This window comes from Gasterosteus aculeatus, chromosome 16 (assembly GCF_964276395.1).
Source record: "Gasterosteus aculeatus chromosome 16, fGasAcu3.hap1.1, whole genome shotgun sequence".
Taxonomy (NCBI): Eukaryota; Metazoa; Chordata; class Actinopteri; order Perciformes; family Gasterosteidae; genus Gasterosteus; species Gasterosteus aculeatus.
The window spans coordinates 10,824,630-10,842,995 of NC_135704.1; the positions used below are offsets into that span (position 1 = coordinate 10,824,630).

At 43.1% G+C, this 18,366-nt stretch overlaps 2 protein-coding genes across 5 annotated transcripts in view; both read right to left on the bottom strand.

Moving 5' to 3' along the window:
• Nucleotides 1-10,427, bottom strand: part of dync1i2a (dynein, cytoplasmic 1, intermediate chain 2a) — a 15,118-nt gene extending 4,691 nt beyond the window's left edge. Inside the window, exons 1-10 of one of the 4 annotated variants that reach the window (XM_040201182.2) lie at nucleotides 10,298-10,427; nucleotides 9,159-9,278; nucleotides 8,446-8,560; nucleotides 7,913-8,000; nucleotides 6,761-6,820; nucleotides 6,291-6,406; nucleotides 2,111-2,197; nucleotides 1,825-1,987; nucleotides 1,625-1,724; nucleotides 687-812 (exon numbers count right to left, since the gene is read on the bottom strand). In XM_040201182.2, the coding sequence (XP_040057116.1) occupies nucleotides 687-812; nucleotides 1,625-1,724; nucleotides 1,825-1,987; nucleotides 2,111-2,197; nucleotides 6,291-6,406; nucleotides 6,761-6,820; nucleotides 7,913-8,000; nucleotides 8,446-8,560; nucleotides 9,159-9,266 (963 nt within the window). In that variant the 5' untranslated portion in view covers nucleotides 9,267-9,278; nucleotides 10,298-10,427. Of the gene's footprint in view, nucleotides 1-686; nucleotides 813-1,624; nucleotides 1,725-1,824; nucleotides 1,988-2,110; nucleotides 2,198-6,290; nucleotides 6,407-6,760; nucleotides 6,821-7,912; nucleotides 8,001-8,445; nucleotides 8,561-9,158; nucleotides 9,279-9,984 lie in introns of all 4 variants that reach the window. The other 3 variants (XM_078091085.1, XM_040201183.2, XM_040201184.2) reach the window with 3 other exon arrangements.
• A 1,234-nt stretch (nucleotides 10,428-11,661) lies between these two features.
• LOC120833664 (plasma membrane ascorbate-dependent reductase CYBRD1) lies at nucleotides 11,662-16,050 on the bottom strand. Its single transcript, XM_040201003.2, has 4 exons — nucleotides 15,589-16,050; nucleotides 14,971-15,179; nucleotides 13,204-13,358; nucleotides 11,662-13,103 (listed from the first exon to the last, which is right to left on the bottom strand). Exons 1-4 carry the CDS (start codon nucleotides 15,773-15,775, stop codon nucleotides 12,839-12,841), a joined length of 816 nt encoding a protein of 271 aa, XP_040056937.2. The 5' UTR covers nucleotides 15,776-16,050; the 3' UTR covers nucleotides 11,662-12,838.
• Nucleotides 16,051-18,366: the final 2,316 nt, after the last annotated feature.

Consider the following 18,366-nt stretch of genomic DNA (forward strand, 5'->3'; position numbering starts at 1 on the left):
GAATGGAAACATAAAAGTCAAAACAGCAAAGAAGAACCTGTTTTCCATCCAAAGTTATAAAACTGTTCCGTACAAAACAAACCTCAAGGCTGGTCATCAAGATTATTATACATTTTCGGATGGTGACTTTATTGTGTGTCATATTACTTTTTATTTTAAGGTGGCCGACACACACACACACACACACCTCAACATTTTCTTTCTATAGGGGAGTTTTGTTGACAAAAATTGTGACACATTGTTAAAGAAACTTTCCTAACGGTTTCGACTACGAGGCGTGGAGAAAACCTCGTTCACACTTCTGTTCAGTTTTCATCCATCGGAGCATTTCCTCTACATCCGCTCTGGCTGCAACAACATGTGGTTCTACTCAACTTGTCTTGGTGAAGGAGCCTCGGGGGCCGGCATTATAATAAGGCCGGCGCGGAGCGGCGCTGCTCGTCTGAACACAGGGCCCTTGTTTGGATGCACATGATAAGCTGCCCCCCCCACCCACACTTAATCCTGCTGCAGCGCTCGGGTTCCATCAAACGCCCGCACCGCAGGTCTTGTCCTGCTCCTCACGCACATGTGTTTACGCATAGATGTGGTGGAGGTGGATGCCGGTACGGTGGGGGGGCAGGAAGGGCCTGGTTGGGCGGGGGGAGAGAGAGAGAGAGAGAGAGAAGCAGAGAGACTTTGGGTACCTGACAGTGGAAGACGTACTCCGGTGTGGCCTTCTTGTACTTCATGTTCCACACCAAGGCCACGCCGTCCGGCTCGTGAGGAGCCTCCTCATTGTTGTTGTACGAGGCGAGCAGGAGTTCAGGATACTGCCGACAGAAAGGAAAAAAGAAAAGAGCCCGAATGAATGCCGGAGACGAGGAGGCAGACGTGCCCCCCAGGCTTGGCTCCATGTGGAAAAGACTCGCCTGCCCTGTGTGGTACTTGTGAATGCCTTAAAGAATGAGTAATCTTTGCTCAAGATTTATGGCTCTTTTAACTTCTCCTCCTCTCCCCCCTGAAGAAATTGCATTTTTAGTTCCTTTCATTAATTTAACCAAAATCTACGGTTTTAAAAAGGCAATCAGGAGAACAGTGCTCGAACTAAAACAAAGCAGCTTATTGAGAAGCTAAAATCCACCGAAGCGGAGAATATCAGACAATAACTACAGAAACACTACGCAGATGTAAACAGACCATTAAGCTGTGCTGATCTCAGGGTTTACAGTTTGTGAAACAAATGACAAAAGGCCTGCTTATTGCTCTGAGACGGTAAATACTGTGAAGAGTTGGTGTTCAATCGCTGTCAAAAGTCATTGCACAATCATGCATTAAATGACCTCAGACACCAAAGGAAACAAATCATTACGGCCTCTGAGTGACAACGTGTGGGACATAACTTACTTTTCCCGAGGGACTCGTGGCGAAAAGTAACTGCTGTCAATCATAAAGCATTATGGCTGCGCAAAGTTAAGTTGTTTCAACAGCCAATAAGCAACACTTGTGACTTTTATTTTAACATGACAAATTGAGTTTTGGGGATTGACATTTTGATGATTGCAAACAACTTCCAATTGCAGCTCTGAGAAGTATATTCAATCGCTGGTTCAATTAGTAGAAGAAGAAAAAGAAAAAAAGAGACCTGGAGGGACCAGTCCAGGCAGGTGACAACGCGATGCTTGGACCAGCGCTCATCCAAGAACTGCCTGTTGACAGAGAGCTTTGTTCCGGCCTGGATTTCACTGGTGAAAACAAAAGCACCACAAATCAATACGAACACTCCTTCGATACCAATTAGGCGTGTTCTTTTCTCTCCGAACAGACTGGTCGCTGTATTGCTACCCCTCCTTCTCCTCCAGGTCGCGCCCGCTGTAGTCGAAGAAGAGGTCCACGTGCTCCGACAGGGCCCGCTCAACAATGCGAGTGGTGTGGTCGAAGAAGTTCACAAACTCTTCCGAGTGCAAGATCTGGAGTTTTTCCTCCTCGGTCAGCTCGTGGGGGGGCGCTGCAAAGGACAAATGCAAACGGAAATGTGAAAACGCTGCTGCAACTACTATAAAAAAAAACAGAAGAAGCAAAGTGGCTGCATTTGTAATGTAGGTCTGCATCATCAGTGGTAGTAAGGTACCTTCCTCCTCCACTTTTTGGTCCGGTTTCTCAGTCTGAGTCTCCAATACCGGCTGAGGTGGAGCACTTTCTTCCTCTTCTTCTTCCTCTGTGGATCAGAAAGTGGATGTTAAATGTTTACATGTTAAACAATGGGGAATACGGTTTGGTTGCATACAACAGGTCTCGGAAACAACATATTCCTACGTATTTTTTTTCAAATACAGTTTGCCTAAACCTCAAATGTAAATTGGGAATAGAATTTAAATCCAAGCAGCCGCTTTCAGACGAGGAGCAATAAAACGCCTGTATAAACGTTTTGCACCTTTTGGTCACCACGTCTTTCACCTCCATTATTTCCTTTTTTCAATAAACGCTCCACGCAGTGATTATGGAGACAGCGAGGGACTGATTTTGTATCTCTGCCTTACATTTGTTTGGTTTGTCAGCACAATGTCGCCTTTCAAAGACGGACCTGCTCCTCTTAAAAGCAGGGAAGTTTGTCATTTGTGCTGAAGGGACACAGCGCAGCGGGTGTCTTGTTGTCATAGGGACCCCTGTCTTTTCCAACTGTTAATGAGACTCTGGCCATTCAATGGGAATGTCTAGCTGTCAGTGTAGCCGTTTCCTCTGTGTCCCAGTGGCAGGTTGCCCCCTTCTAGGCCACGGGGCAGCGGGGTGGAGCAGCTGCCCGGCGGCCCCGTCCCATTGGTCCGACCAGATGACGGCAGGGTGCGAAAGCAGATGGTGATGCCGGGGGATTGTCTCCTGCTCTTCAGAGGTGGCATGGGGATGGCACAGAGGGTTTTTTTTCCGCCTGGCCGCCCCGAGACAAGCTTCTCCCTGAACAGCAAGCCTGTGCAATTACCATCCTGGCAGGAGGTCCTGCGACTCCTATTCAACCTCAGAGAATGCACCGCAAAATACGGGGCGGACCAGCTGGCGAACTGCACACCGGTTCTACCTCAAAAGGAGACAAACGCACTTTTTCAAGAACACATCTCCTGGAGACAGTACAGAGCCTGTGCTTTCAATGCAAAAAAAGAAAAAAGAATAGCAAAAGCAGGACAAAACAGATTCATGAGGAGACAGGAAACACTCGCCTGGTTCCTACCAGCATTCATCTGGGTCTACGCCTGATGGTTAATCTAAGACGACAGCACCGCGTGCCAGAATTTCCTTCCTACGGCGATAATCTAAATGATAATGTCATCTGTCACTTTGTCTATAAAGTGATTCATCCCCTTTTTCCTCAGACGGAGGTTTGGGGGAAGAAGGCTATCGGGTATACTGATGAGTTTACCGAACCGGGTTGATGACACGAGCCATTTCCATGTACGGGCCAGAGCCGGCAACCAACAGGAGAAGGTTAAAATCGTTCCCTTCGAGGGCCTCAATCAGGCTTAGAGGAAAACAGTAATCACCGCCTTTCAGCTTAGTCCCGGCCGCGCTCGTCAGCCCTTTCCCTGGCGAGGCAGCCAGAGCAATCAACCTGCCCGGCATTAGGAGCGGATAGACAATCTGAAAATAAAGGGTATAATGCACCTGCCAGACAAAATGGCCATTTGGAGAAAAGCTAGTGATCCTGCTGACCCCGCTGGGGGGAGCGGGGGGACGCGGGGGGGTAGTAAGGCTGATGGGTTGTGGAGGAAGGCTGAGGGATGGGAGGCGGGGGCGGGGGGTTGCATTTAACAGAATTCACCCAGATCACCGATGTCCCATACACTGACACCTTCTCTCAAAGCAGGCGCAATGATGGCTTTTGTACCACTTAAGAAATAAAAGCTTTTTTCTGGAGGGGGAGGAGTCAGATCGACAGGGGGGGGGGGGGGGGTCCTAGTCAATGGACAACATATTAATGCAAACACGGTAGGCACCCAGCGATGTACTGGTTCCTCTGCAGGTGTTTTCCACTTTCTATATGTCCCTATATACACCCACAGACAAAACACACACACACACACACACACACACACTATCACTTCTTGTTCCCAGGAATAAGTAACTCCAACCACAGCTTGCAAAAGGCATTTCAGAGATCCAACCATCAACCTTTTTGGTTGTGTGCAGCCGTGTTGTGCATTTGGCTGCAAGGCAAAGAAAAAACAGACCGCTGTCAATCCGATAACACCATTCAAGACTTGGTCATCTGTGAAACAGGAGAGTATTGTTTTCAACTTCTGCATCATGGTTACCCATCTCTGACGAGAAAACCAGCGCTCTCCTCCTGCGGAAAAGTGTCAATCACAGATCAAATACCAAGGTTGTAAAGGTACTCAAACTATACAAAATGGAGGAAACACTATATTTTCCATTTAAATGATCAGCTACCGCGTGGCAGAGGGATACAATAGATATTTAACAGTTTTAATCTTCAAGTGCATAAGAGCTGACCACATTTACAAGTGACACTTCAAACTAAAAAGGCCATCAAGGGCTTTTTGTGCTAAAAAGTTTTGACCTGCCTTTTAATTTAGAGTGATTAAAATAAATCACATTCAATTACATTTCTGCATACTCCTAATCCTGACCCTCCCAACCTCACACAATATCTTATTCCATAATTACAGCCCATTGTTGAAGAATGCATGCTGATGCTGCGCATTACCTACTAGTGCATTCGGAGTGTACCACATTCACCAGTCTGATGGATTAAATCAACATATTTCCTGAGGACACTCAAGGCTTAAAAAAAATGTTTGCATGCTTTCCCATGGTCACAAACTTGGCAAATAGAAATGAATGAATTAACAGTCAGAGATGTGCGAGGAGATTTCCGCATTAATAACAAACAAACCGTGTAACCCACTGATGCCTTCTCCTTGACTGCTCAGAGATTCTTTTTTCCTCCTTCTCTTTGGGTCAACATGGCAGGTGACATCAAATCTGAAATCTTTTCCTCCTTCCCCCCCCCCCGAGATGCCTCGCACACCCTGTGGGGGACCCTCGGCCTGCAGCGGACCCTCTAATGCCACCGCCTGCTGACCTTGAGAGTGTGCCGCCGTTGCCTCCTTTTGACAACACCATAAATTGCTCAATCAGAGAACAGGCCCGACGCCACCCCACACATCAGAAATGCACCATGGGGAGCAGGCTGTGAAGGGGATGCCGTCTCATAGAGTGCCAGAAGTGATGGTGTGAAAATGCACAATGTCACTGAGTGTGTTTTGTTATGTGCCTGTTCGGTGAAGGGAGAAGACAGGGAAGCGAGGGAGTTGATGAAATGATTACATAGTGGCAGAGAGGGGGGAAAGGGGGCCTTGTGTTGAACAGCTGGCAGAAAGCACCGTTGTTTAACACAGTCTTGCAATGCTCAGTAGAGTTCAGAGTAAAGAGCAACGAGGAAGAGAGGGGATGCTCCTTCATCCTTCAATAGCTCTGCTCATTGTTTTCACACAAAATCACACAATTCCATCCCGCTCGCCACCCCCCGATTTACTGCACATCACCCAAGGGGGACGGCAATCAACAAGTCTGTACGCGGTTTAAAAATCTGATGCTTAAAAAGACGTGTTAGCTGATGCGAATAGATTGAAGAAATGGCTAAAAAAGACAGCCACGGGCCCAGAGTTGTAGTTAGGAGTTTTTGTAGAATGATTTGCATGCTTCTTAAAAAAAATCCAAGAAGAACTAATTAGGATTTCAGTCGTGCAGATTATTCGCCATCTGTCGTTACATAAATCAACCACGGACACGCAGCATGCCCACAAGTCTTGCATATTTTATGGAGCATGTGTTCAACATGTGGTGTTGGTAGCAGCACAAATATGTTCTTGCAGACGGCATGAACGCTTCAGTGGTGCAAGTACATGCACATCTACATGCTTCAGAGGCAGTAATATGTGCCGCGCTTCATATCTTTCCCCTAAATCGCATTTCTCCTTTCTGTCACTGGTTGTCTCATCCTGCCCATTAATTATACCAAAGCGCAGTTGGTTGTGAGGTCAGCGGCTAGACTGGATTCAATCTTTCATCTCAAATAAAATCCCCTTCACTTGTTATTCACTTCCGGCTCCCACTTGTTCACTCACGCAGCCTGCGACCCCCATAATCCATAATTGCGCTGCACAGTTCTTGCAGCAGAGCAAAACTTTTTTGAGCAAAGACGCGACACACCTCAATTGAGCACAACATTCTTTACTGCATCCACATATTTGATTCATCTTTTGTCCATTTCTCACATAATAATATCAGAGAATCACCTTCTTTTTGCTGAGTCACGACAGGTGTCTGGGTTTCTTTGGTGTAGGACACAGTCTCACGGGGAGGGAAGTCCACTTGTGTGATTTTGGCCATTCCGAGCTTCGGAGTTCCACGCCTAAAAGCACAGAACAACTCAAACTTTGCACAGGTCAACGTCACCAGGAAAAGTAATGATTTTACTTGGTAAAAAAAACAAACATACAAAACAGACATTCTGCTATCATCCTCATCTGGTTTTGTAATATTTGTCACCTCCTTACAAGTGAAAGTAAGTTAGTAAATGAGTGCTTTGTGGGATGGCAACAACTTCCGATCAAATTAATTACAAAGGTTTTGTCGGCCCATCCTTGAGTGACTTGAAGGTTTGGACTCCTTTGACCAAGTAATGACTTTGGAAGACACAGTCGTCATGCCATAGATTGAGAGAAGGGGAAATGACCAGAAAAGGAGAGAAGAGAGTGTCCAGTACCCCGGCTCAGAATCAGAGTGAAGTTGGAGAGTGGACGGGTCAGAGTCCCAGTGCAGAGTCCTGGTTAGTGTCACAGCAACAAGGCAGCATTAGTGAGAGAGAGAGAGAGAGCACACATGTGGAGAGGAAATATTATTAGCATTATGGCACACAACATGCTGATCGGATCCTAGGTCACAAATCTCATACATCTCCGTCTTATCAAAACAAACCTAAAACCGGACCTTTGTTTTGTGTTTTCTCGGATCTGCCTGAACACCACTCAGATATGGAAGTGCATATCTGCGTAGAATGCATGGACACACCGCCTCTCAGAGGGAGATGCCACAGGGTGTAATGTGCGTCCTGCAGGGCTTATACAACCTTAACAGTGTCACACCAAAGGCTGAGAGTGTTGCGCTGACAGAGAAGCAGAGAGAGAGAGAGAGAGAGAGAGAGAGAGAGAGAGAGAGAGAGAGAGAGAGAGAGAGAGAGAGAGAGAGAGAGAGAGAGAGAGAGAGAGAGAGAGAGAGAGAGAGAGTGGGGGGAGTGAGAGAGACAGAGAGAGAGAGAGAGAGAGAACCCTGAGGGAGAAAACATGACCTCCATGTGTGTAGGAAATGGCAATGCTGGCGAGGGAAATGAGTCAACACGTAGGGGGAACAGCTCCCTGGGCCTGATGGGACACTGGGGGGAGCTTGAATTTCAGCCCAGGGAAGGGGGTATAATTAGGGGTTAAAAAGTCCCCCAGGCATCACAACAGCCTGCTGTTTTATTGTTAATTTAGGATCGTTCTTAATTCAATGGCACACAGATTACATAAACATGCTCTCCGTTAGCATAAACTTGACATTATTCACAGCAATGGTATGGGACTTTCCAAAAGGATTTTAGATGTGCTTTGTGCAATGCTTAAGATATATTTCTCGCCTTTTTTCCCAGGGTTAAAAGTGATGAAGCCATTTAGGATGAATGAGCACAAACCTTTCTGGAAAGACATACAAAGCTCAACAAGGCATTTAAATATTTGGCTTCAAGTGGATACATAGTCGTAAATAAGCATATTGACATTGTACCACACTTGTAATGTGCTAGCTGTGAAAAAATGTTGTTATTCAATCGGTTCCTGAGGAGAGAGTGTGAGTGTGTGTGTGTGTGTGCGTGCGTGCGTACCTGGGTCCCACGGCACCGTCAGAGTCTTGGCTCCCGGCCTCACTTGGTGTACCCGCTGATTTGGTCGTTGGAGAGATCGGAGGAGGGACTACATAGCGAGACAGACAATATTTCATCTGTTACAGTGGGAAGACAGTCACAACAAAGCACAGACAGAACCCACGCTGAATGATATTAATCCCACGGTAGATTTTATGACGCTGCATGTTACGTGTGTAAAGCCTTTATATTAGTAGCAAAACAAGTTAAATTAGGATTAGCACATATTCGTAAAGATGTTTCACTACCACAATTACACTGACTTTGTCTTCATCAATGTGTTTTTTTTCATTTGTGTTTTGTTGTTTTTCAGCCTCCTGAGAGAATTAGGATTTTCTCGTGGATCTCTTCTGCCACCTGCTGATGATAAAGCGTCAGTGCCCTAAAAGTCCCTCGGAACTCTGGGAAGCCTCGCTACAAGTTTGTTTTGTCATTTTGACAATGGTTACATCATTTAAAAGCAAATATCACACTAGTGTTCATGTACAACTTACCAACAGGGGCATCTGCGGTTATGCCCATACTCTGTAGAATAGCCTCAGCCTCGCGTCTTTTTTTCTCCAGGTCAGAATCATCTTGGTGATGTGCGGCTTCTTTCAATTGGTCTGCCTGAAATCAGAGCAACATCGTTCATTCATTACATTTCTAAATACCCACAATACATTGGTCCGATCTCAGACAACAAACTGTACACAACTTAGAAGAAAATAGATTTTTGGAAAAAGAAGCCGCCTAAAGGCTGGACTTAATTTGAGGCCTGTGAATGAATGAAAGTCTGGGTTTTCACCAAAGAAATCTACCCTGAAGATTATTACGTTTTTATTAAGATTTTTAGACTTTAGTTTGACATCTTAGATCATCAATAAATAAAACATGTATGGAAGTATGAACAGCACAAATGTAAAATCCTTGATGACATAATTATGAAAAAGAGATAAGTAAACAAACATTCTCAAAATGCACATATCCTGGGTACTTAAAAAAAAATTAATGTCTCAGCTATTTCTGTGATCAAATATAAACTAACTTAACTAACAGGAAATAAATATTTGTCATTTAGGATTTATTGCACCATCTGGACTACTGGAACTCAAAAACAAAATTGGTAGAATTTCAGCTAATTATTTTTGCGATGCTCACTGTGCTCACGGCTGTTTTTATTCAATATAAGAGATCACTAAAAGCATTTACAAGATGTTACACATACCGCTTGTTTCTTCCGCTCCTCCTCCTTCCTTTTCTTCTCCTCTCGGATTTGTGCCAGGCGTTGTTTCTTCCTTTCAAGCTCTGCTTTCAGCTCACTTTTGTCCGACATGATGCCTCAGCTCTGTTCAAACAACATATTTTCTTTGCCTTTGTGTTCCGTTTAGAATACATTGGAAAATATTGCATTTTAGGTCAAAAATATAAAACAAAACCCAAGCATCAATGGCGTCCTTGTGGTGGAGTAGCCTCATTTTATAAGCACTGTCAACTGACGAATGAAGTCTTTAAAATTGTAATAAAAGTTAGATATCTTCTTGCTGTTGATGCTCTCAGCTTCAGCACCACCTTGCACAGCAAAGCTAATTAGCTGACCGACCTGAGCTAATGCTAGCTGTCAAAAGTATCGTCCAGCGGGGTTTTCCGTCCTCTCTGCAGCTGAGTGAGTTAAACTCTTTGGACACAAATGCTTCCAGTGGAATTAAACTGGATTAAAACAACACCCCGGCTGACCAGTCATTGTCAGCTCGACCGCGGAGAGCCGCACCCTACCGGTTGGTACAACCGTTAGCACTCAGTTAGCTTAGCATCGGGTTATCCTGTCAGTCTTTTAATTCGCTTAAACCGAGCTATTATTCGCTTGAAGTATACTCGTTCAAACAAGCCTGTTCTACTTTGATATAGAGCTCAATTTTACTAATCGCACCGGTTTCTTACGAAGCATCCAACGTTCGCATCCGCCTGGCCTCTGCCGCTGCTAGCCTTCCTTATACTCACAGGCTACAGAGCTAGCACAGCGATGCTTCTTGTACAACATGTAACGTACTTACTTATTGAACCATGCGCAGTTTCATATTTTTGGTTCGCATCAGAGGAAATTGTGTTGCTACCACAAAACACTAAACCAAACCACCCTTTATTGTTGACTTTAGATCGAGGGTGCTCGCTTTATTGTTAGCGGCTAGCTAACGTTACACCAGTTTAACGTCAACCCCGGACCGCAGTGCCGTCATACGCTTTAAACTCTGCTGACTGTCCGATGAAGAAACAAGTTGGTATGCAAATACAGCGACGAATATAAGAAGACATGTCACGACTGCGTGACACTACAAACAGTTAGACATTGATGTCTAGATTACAAACCTTGAAGCAGGTTTTCGACCCGACACCAAATGACTACAAACAGCCAAAACAAACGCGCTGCCGATACAAATACAGGCGCCGAGAGGAGACAAAAGGGAGCGCTTCGCTTTGACGTGGCTGCGCGGTCACAGGTGAAATATAGAGAATAACGTTGAGCGTCGTGTGCTTAATGTTTAAGCAGAGATGGGTAAAAAACATCAAAATGTATTTTGATTTAAAAAAAATACCCCTCAAATAAAATTGGATGGGTATTCCAAAATACTGCGGCCAGAAAATGTAACAAAATATGATACAATACAAAAATATAGAATTAAAACCAGTTAAAGACCTGTTTACAACTGGTTTTAAAGCGACATGTTGCCTACCTGGCCAACTTTACAATGCACGAAATAATAAAACAAATACTAAAATAAAGAACACTTTCATAATATGCCTTTTAAATAAAATGAATTGGATATTTGATGTTTTTTAAATGTTTTTAACAAATGGACATTTACTGTCATAGCCCGCTGTGAACTAACGTTACATGTAACTAACGTTACATGATCTGCAAGAGTAAGATGGTCAGACGTCTCTTGATACGGTTATGATGAACATACAAGCTCCCAATCTCCCTCTTCCTATAGCTGGCTACTCGAGTGATGAATTAAATTGCTAAACCTAGTCATAGCCTAGACAGCAGTCTCATTACCATGTTAGCTTGAAATCAACACTCAGCATGCACATACAATAGGCTACCCAGACATCAATTATACATCAACCTAGTTGACATGAGATAAAATATTTACCTTGACAGACAATCTGTTGAACTTTAAGATCTGAAGACTGAACTTGTGTAGATTTTTGATTGGTGGAGAAAGTATTTTGAGTATTTTAAATATTTTAAGTATTTTGTAACACATGAAGTTTGATTTTTTTATCGGCCCTTTCAAATACAAATGACAAAATACTCTGAAGTAATTGAAATACGTATTTCAAATACAAGTAATGGAAATAGTGCCCACCTCTGTGTATAAGTGGCTCATTTTGTGACTGTATGGAAAAATACTACTTTTGCCAACCTTTTGCAGACTAGCCTCTGTTTTTGGCCTCTGCTCCGAAAATGGCACACCCATGATAAAAAGTGAAATACAAAACTCTGTAATTACTTTGTCTATGTGTACAATTTCTTTTCATGGGGGTAAGTGCTGTAATGTGTGACAATCAGTTTATATGTTACTGTTGAAAAAACAGTCAATATTATGGCACTGGTTCTGACCTGGTTCTGGCTTGTTTGGGCCCCAATTGGGATCTGCTAGTCTCCGAAGGGTTTTAAGAAGTAAACGGAAAGCGCAGTGGTGATTAATGTATTCATAAGAACGGGAACAAAGAAAATATATTTATTGTAAAAGATGTGGTGTGAAAAAATCCAAGACGCAGATATGACAATGCAAAGGACTTAGGAGTATTCAAACAACCTAAATATTTGCAGCGTATGTCAACAAAGAGAATTGCCACATCACTTGAATCTTATTATGAAGTAATTAAGAAGTACATGAATCTTATTATGAAGTAATTAAGAAGTATTTGCATTTGCTTACAATAGATTTTGAAGAAAAACCAATACAAGGGGAAACTAATACAAACAAAATCCAATACATACTTCAAACTGCACATGATAAAGTCATATAAAGAATAATCAGCATGAATAATTGGCCTAATTTTTACCTCCTCTGACTAATGTAGATTGTGAGAGAGCTTGGTACAGTATGGTACAGTATGGTTATCATGCAGTATGGTTATCATGCTCATGCTTCTTAATTTAAATTCCTTATTATCCTTTATTTTTAAATTGTCTATTGTATATCCCCCTAGCCCATAGCCTTATATGTTATTCCGTAGAGTTAAATTGTAAGTTTGTAAATTGAACATGCCATTTTCTTGAACTATGTGATCTTATCTGTCTTGTTGTCCATTGTCTTACTGTCTGTTGTTATGCACCTACACAGCAAAATTATTAAAGTTAATTTTTCAGAGTTGCATTTGAAATCACACTGCAAAATGTTGATTCAACTGTTACAGAGTCAATTGTACGAAAGAGCTGGAGTCATTATCCAGTGTCAAGGACTTGGGTTTTTAACTCTACATAGTGTATTTATTTGGTATTTAACACTGATCAGATTTATTTGCGACACTTAGTAGAGTTACATTAACTTTCAAATAGGTTTGAAATGTAACTGTACACTAGTGTCTCTGGGTTGGGTTTAACTCTACGTAGAGTGTATTTAACACTGAGCAGATATATTTTTGATATTTCTGAGTTAAATTGTTAACACTTTGTTGAGTGTTGATTTAACACTGACAAGATTGGGACAACATAAACACCAGCTTAGGATTCAAATTGAATCTCACAGAGTCAATTTAACTCTCTGAAGTTTGCTGTGTACCGCCATGTCAAATGTCTCGTATGTCTAATATATTTTGGCAATAAATGTTCCTGATTCCTGAGTACGCACATATGAGACTGGAGACACTCTTGACTCTGAGCCTGTCCTGATGTAATCAGGGATTGCCGCTCCTCCTCCTGACATCCCCACACGGCTCCCCATCAGCTCCACGAGATAGCTCAGACATGGCTGGACTCACTTTGCTGTTTTCGACCCCTTCCCTTTCGGTATGCAGAGTATGCAGGACCTGGTCACTGGGGCGTTTCCAAGCAGTTCGAGTGGCAATCCAGAGGACAAGAGCTCCAAAAACCACCAAGAGGACCCCCAGAACATTCACAAAAATAGCCTCTGGGGGAGAGTCCTTGTACTGTGGACTATCCCTTGGTGGTGAGGATGAAAAAAAAATTAAAAAGTTACACATGTTCTGAAGTACCACATTAACTTAATTTACCAACTATATAATACTTTTAAAATACTTACAGGCCCAAAAGGAGTTCCTCTGTGATGCCCATGAGTGATACAGCTATTACACTGGCAAAGAGTAAAAGGCCAGAGAAGACATGTAGGGGCATAAACGCTGCTCGCCAGGATGCAGGTGTAACTGGTATCAAGTAGATGCCAACTCCAAGAACAAGCTGCCCATTGAAGGAGAAAGAAAATCCACTCAGGTATTGTACCAAACCAGAATGCTGTGCACTATAACTTGGCATTTAAAGAGGAGTAAGTGAAGGACACTAGCTAACAAGAACTTAACATGGACCCAAGCTGTTGTCAAAGCATTGTTTTGAACCAGTCCATTGTCCCAAAACATATTATTAAAGATGGTGGGCTAAAAGCAGTGGCGGCTGGTCCATAGAGGGCCATGGCGTGTGGCGACATAAAAAAAGAAAATATTTATTTCTTATATTAAAAATACATTTTAGAAAGAGTACATTTTTGTGTTTTTGAAACAGAGAATATTACTCAGTAATATTTGTAAGATATCTATCCAAAATATATTGTTTTCCTGCATGTCCTTTCCGCCTGTCTGCATGTCTCAGCTGGGCTCGGGCCAGGTCCCAAAAGGAGGGTCTAAGAAGCAGTTCAGCCAATCACTGATAAAGATAAAATGAGTGACATATAGTTCAGTTTTAGCATCCTAAAATACATTCAGCTTTGAGCCAGCCCTTCACCAGCCCTTCGCTGCGCTCTCTCAGGGCGAGTCTTGTGACGCGTCACATACAAAGCTTCTGTAGAGACTGTAGAGACTACACCCGGGATGTTTACCAAAGCTAGTTAGCTTCCCATGCTCACCTTTTAAACCAATGAATCCAGTATGAACAGATAAGGGAGAAAGGGACATGAAGGACTTGTCAGAAAAAAACGAAATTACAGAGAACACCAGGACACACACGGAAAATGCCACCTAGTCCTAGTATACAGGGCCGTTTGAAGGAATTTGGGGGCCCCAAGCAAAATGGACATGGAGGCCCCCCCAAGCCCCCGCCGCGCGCAAACCTACAGGAACCACAGCACAGCCATAAAGTTTAAGTGTTCCCCCACACTTTATATAAATAAAGCATCCCCCCCCCCCCCCCCCCGCCCAGTGAGGGGGCCCCTTGAGGGGGGATCCCGATAATGGCCCCTGGCCAGCTCGGGGCCCCAAGCAATTGCTTGGTTTGCCTGTCCTGTCGCGACGGGCCTGCTAGTGTAGACGCACACCATGAAATAACGTGCGTGCTTGACCGTGTTTTCGGAAGTGCAGGCTGGATGAGGACACACAACCAGGACGTGTATAAAAACAGACATTTTATCCAAAATAATTCATTGTGTGTAATTCAAGTTTTGTGGGGCTTTTGAGTTTGTCTTTCCTCAACACACTGATTATAAAATATTTGTCCCTATTATATGAAACCCTTGATATTTTATATTTATAATAGTCATGATATGTTAGTTATATCACATACTGTATTGTATATATATATATAATTAATATACTGAATTGTTTGCATAAAATGTCCGTATTATGTTAAACTGTTTGCCGTTAAATATTAAACATTTATTCAAAGTAATAATGCATGTATGATGGCTTTTTTTGCATTGAATCATACTGTGATGTTTACTGAAATTGATTGGCTAACCCTACTAAGAAGGAATTTCACCAGCCGCCACTGGCTAAAAGTACACTTACCAGTTCTGCAAAACACAAACAGGGACCTTTGATTGCCATCACATTATTTAAAATTTTTAAAAATGGAGTGTACTTACCTGCAGACAGAACAGTGTCAAAGCTACCAGGCCCAACCAGCTGTGCAAGCTGTACATGTTGGGGATTTCGGCAGCATTGTGGAAATCAAAAACGGCCACCATAGCGATGACAGCGAAGATGAAGGCGAGTAGGTGCAAGCCGGCGTGAATAAACTTCATCGTCAGTTTGCTGAACTTCCAAGTCCAGGGGATTCTGTAGACAACGATGGCTGCGAGAAAAGAGCCAGTCAGACTATATGTTTTACTATTATTTATTTGCATAACACTAAACACAGTTTCACTTAAAAAGTAGGCATCTGCCATTACATAGTTCGAGAGAGAGGTCATGTAAGACAGGAACTGTGAAAGCAGCAGTTAGTAGTAGTAAACACTATAAGAAGCTGCTGCTGTCAGTATGTCATTTACTTTTTAAGTACATGCTTAAACAGGTGGATTTTTTTTAGGAAGGCTAAATACTAAGCCGTGTTGTCAGATGAAACTTATAATTTTACACAAACCTCCTAATTTATGGTTTCTACACTGTAAGACGCAGCAACCTCATGCCCCCGTGCACCTGTTACATCTCTCCAACACAACGCCCAGATCGTTTTCTCCAGCAACAATAGAGAAAAGACTCACCTAAACCCTGGAGGAAAATATATCCGCTGACTACCAACACGGGATGCCAGTTGAACTCCGCCATTCCTCCGTCCCAGGCGACCCCTTCTCCGTAGTGACTCACCCACACCGCCACGAACACTATGGACGCGACCCCGAAGAAGAGGGCGGCGGACAGAGACACGACGAAGTGTCTGAAGTTCTCCATCGCAGCAGGACGACCTGAACCGGGAGCAGCTCAAAAAAAACTTGCCGACTCCTTCGAGAGGAGGCAGTGGAGGAGGGAGCTCGGTCTGTGACCACGTGGGAGCGGCGCAATTGTTGGAAGGAAACCGGTTTGGCTGCACCTTTCTAGGATTCAGCCTTCGCGGTACATACCTGGGCTGTGTCTCCCATCAATCGCAGGGGCTGAAGCCTGCGGCCCCTGAAATGGGACGATCTGTCCCTCCTGATCGTACCGCATGTGTCATCCGCTCTACCTCTGCTGTTCCCGTTGCCTAGCAACCAGTAAACGCCTTAAAACCCTAAAAACTAAAGCACACATAGGTAAGATAATCTTCTTCTCATTTCAGTTAATTCAGGAAGGTATGTCTCACCGTTTCCTGGTTATTTTACATTTAAAATAAATCAGTTAAATGGTCTGTACTTGTATTGTGCTTTTCTGACATGTCATCATTCACCTCCATTCATACGGTGATGACAGGAGCTACCACACACAGTGCCACCTGCCCATCAGTAACTAACATTCACAGACTGTAGTCACAGCTACAGGAGTTGGGGTTAAGTGTCTTGCCCAAAGAGACATGGACATGCAGGTTAACAGGGCCTGATCCAACTGCCAATCCTCCGATTGGAGGACTATCGTGCTCCCTCAGCCACAGCCGCCCCACAAGCCATGCACTTTCAGCTAAAAGTATTACTGCAATCTTACGGTAGAGGAAATCAATTAATACAGTCAATACAAGTCACAACAGCAAACACTTCCATTAATTTTTCTTGCATGATATGAGCTATTTTAACTGTAACCTTAAGATATTACAGAGTCTGTCCAAGATACAGTAGCTGAATGACACCACACATATCACACATGTAAAGTTAAATAAGGACGGAGGTGACTAAGAACTCGCCTCTTATGTGTATTGAAAAACACGACATCTGTTACGTACGCCACGTAACTTAAGATGGGATGTTATATAAAGTGACCATTGTGCACTGACCTATATGTTCAGCTAAGGGACACAAAACACAACTGCTGAACTGTTGGAACTTGTCCCCCATTAAACTTTTGCTGACATGCATATGGGTAATTCATCTTCCTGCTTTGCCAAAAAGGCTTGTCACGGACTACACTGTAACAAATTGCTGTAAATTTACCTTGCACTTCGAACGGTATCTTACAGTATGTCATAATAACTGTAACATACAGTTAAATTTCCATCCCTTGCTTGTAAATTAACGGCCAATGTCATGAATAAACAGTTAAAGCTGTCAATTTACGATAATAGCAGACTACCGTAATTCAACTGCATGTTATATATATTTTATGAAGTGGTCAAAATACACATACAAGTGCAGTGAATCACAATCCATCTACATCTTTTGTAGGTTAATGTATGGAAGCCCATGTCAGCTGCTGAAAAACAGGTCCTGTAAGTCATCATAATGAGATATGAGTATCTCATGAGATACGATGATGACTTTGACTTTGTCCATTGTCTTATTGTTCAATATTATGCACCAACCGGCATGTCAAATTCTTTCTATGTCTTACATTAATGTTCTTGATTCCCTTCCATGTGAATTAGATGGTCAATTGACTAAACATTAATTTCAAGAACTACCCGGTCAATTTGTTGGGTAGAGATCTTGTGTGCTGTTTTGGGATAATTCTTCACTCCGACTCGGAGGGAGTGAAGGTTTTGGTACGAAGCGATCCAGACTAACCATTAACAATGCAGATGGTTAAATATAGCCCATTGGAATTGCTATGAATGGCAGCGTGTCGAGGCAGTGGTTGAGATATCACGCCGCATTGTTGGAAATGCCCAACGTCACAGTAAACATGACGGTGCAGATTCTGGAGGAGGAGTGCTCGCCGAGGGTTGATCTTTCAGATACACCTCTCCCCCAAACGCTGACCTCGACTTGTTATTGTAGATGGTTCTGCATCAAGAGATAAGACGGGAGGCAATCAAACAGGTTTTGTAAAGTGACAGAGAGACACCTTTTACTTTCAAAAACAATATTAGTATCCTTGTTAGTTGTAAATTTGATTAATTTCCTCTATCATCATCAAAGTCAAAGGTCACATTTATCCTGAATACACTGTGATGTCCTTAATATAGCAGCAACCAACAGGCCCATGGTAACTCTGGAGGAGCTGCAAAGATCCACAGCTGCGGGTGGAGAATCTGTCCACAGGACAACTATTAGCCATGTACTCCACAAATCTGGCCTTAATGGAAGAGTGGCAAGAAGAAAGCTGCTCTTGAACCATAAGAAATTCCGTTGGGAGTTTGCCGCAAGCCATGTGTGAGACACGGCAAACATGTGGAAAAAAGTACTCTGGTCAGATGAGACCAAAATGTAACTTTTTGGCACCAATTTCAAAGTAGTAACAAATCTGAAGGCAATAAAACTATTGATTAAGAATTAATTTTCTTTGGAACACAGCATTTGACCAATTTTAGATCTTCCGACTTCCTCGGTTTAACCATTCAATTCAGGATTGAAGTGTGACAGATAATGATGTAGGTTGATGATTATTATATCTAACATTATGTATTACATTATGATCAA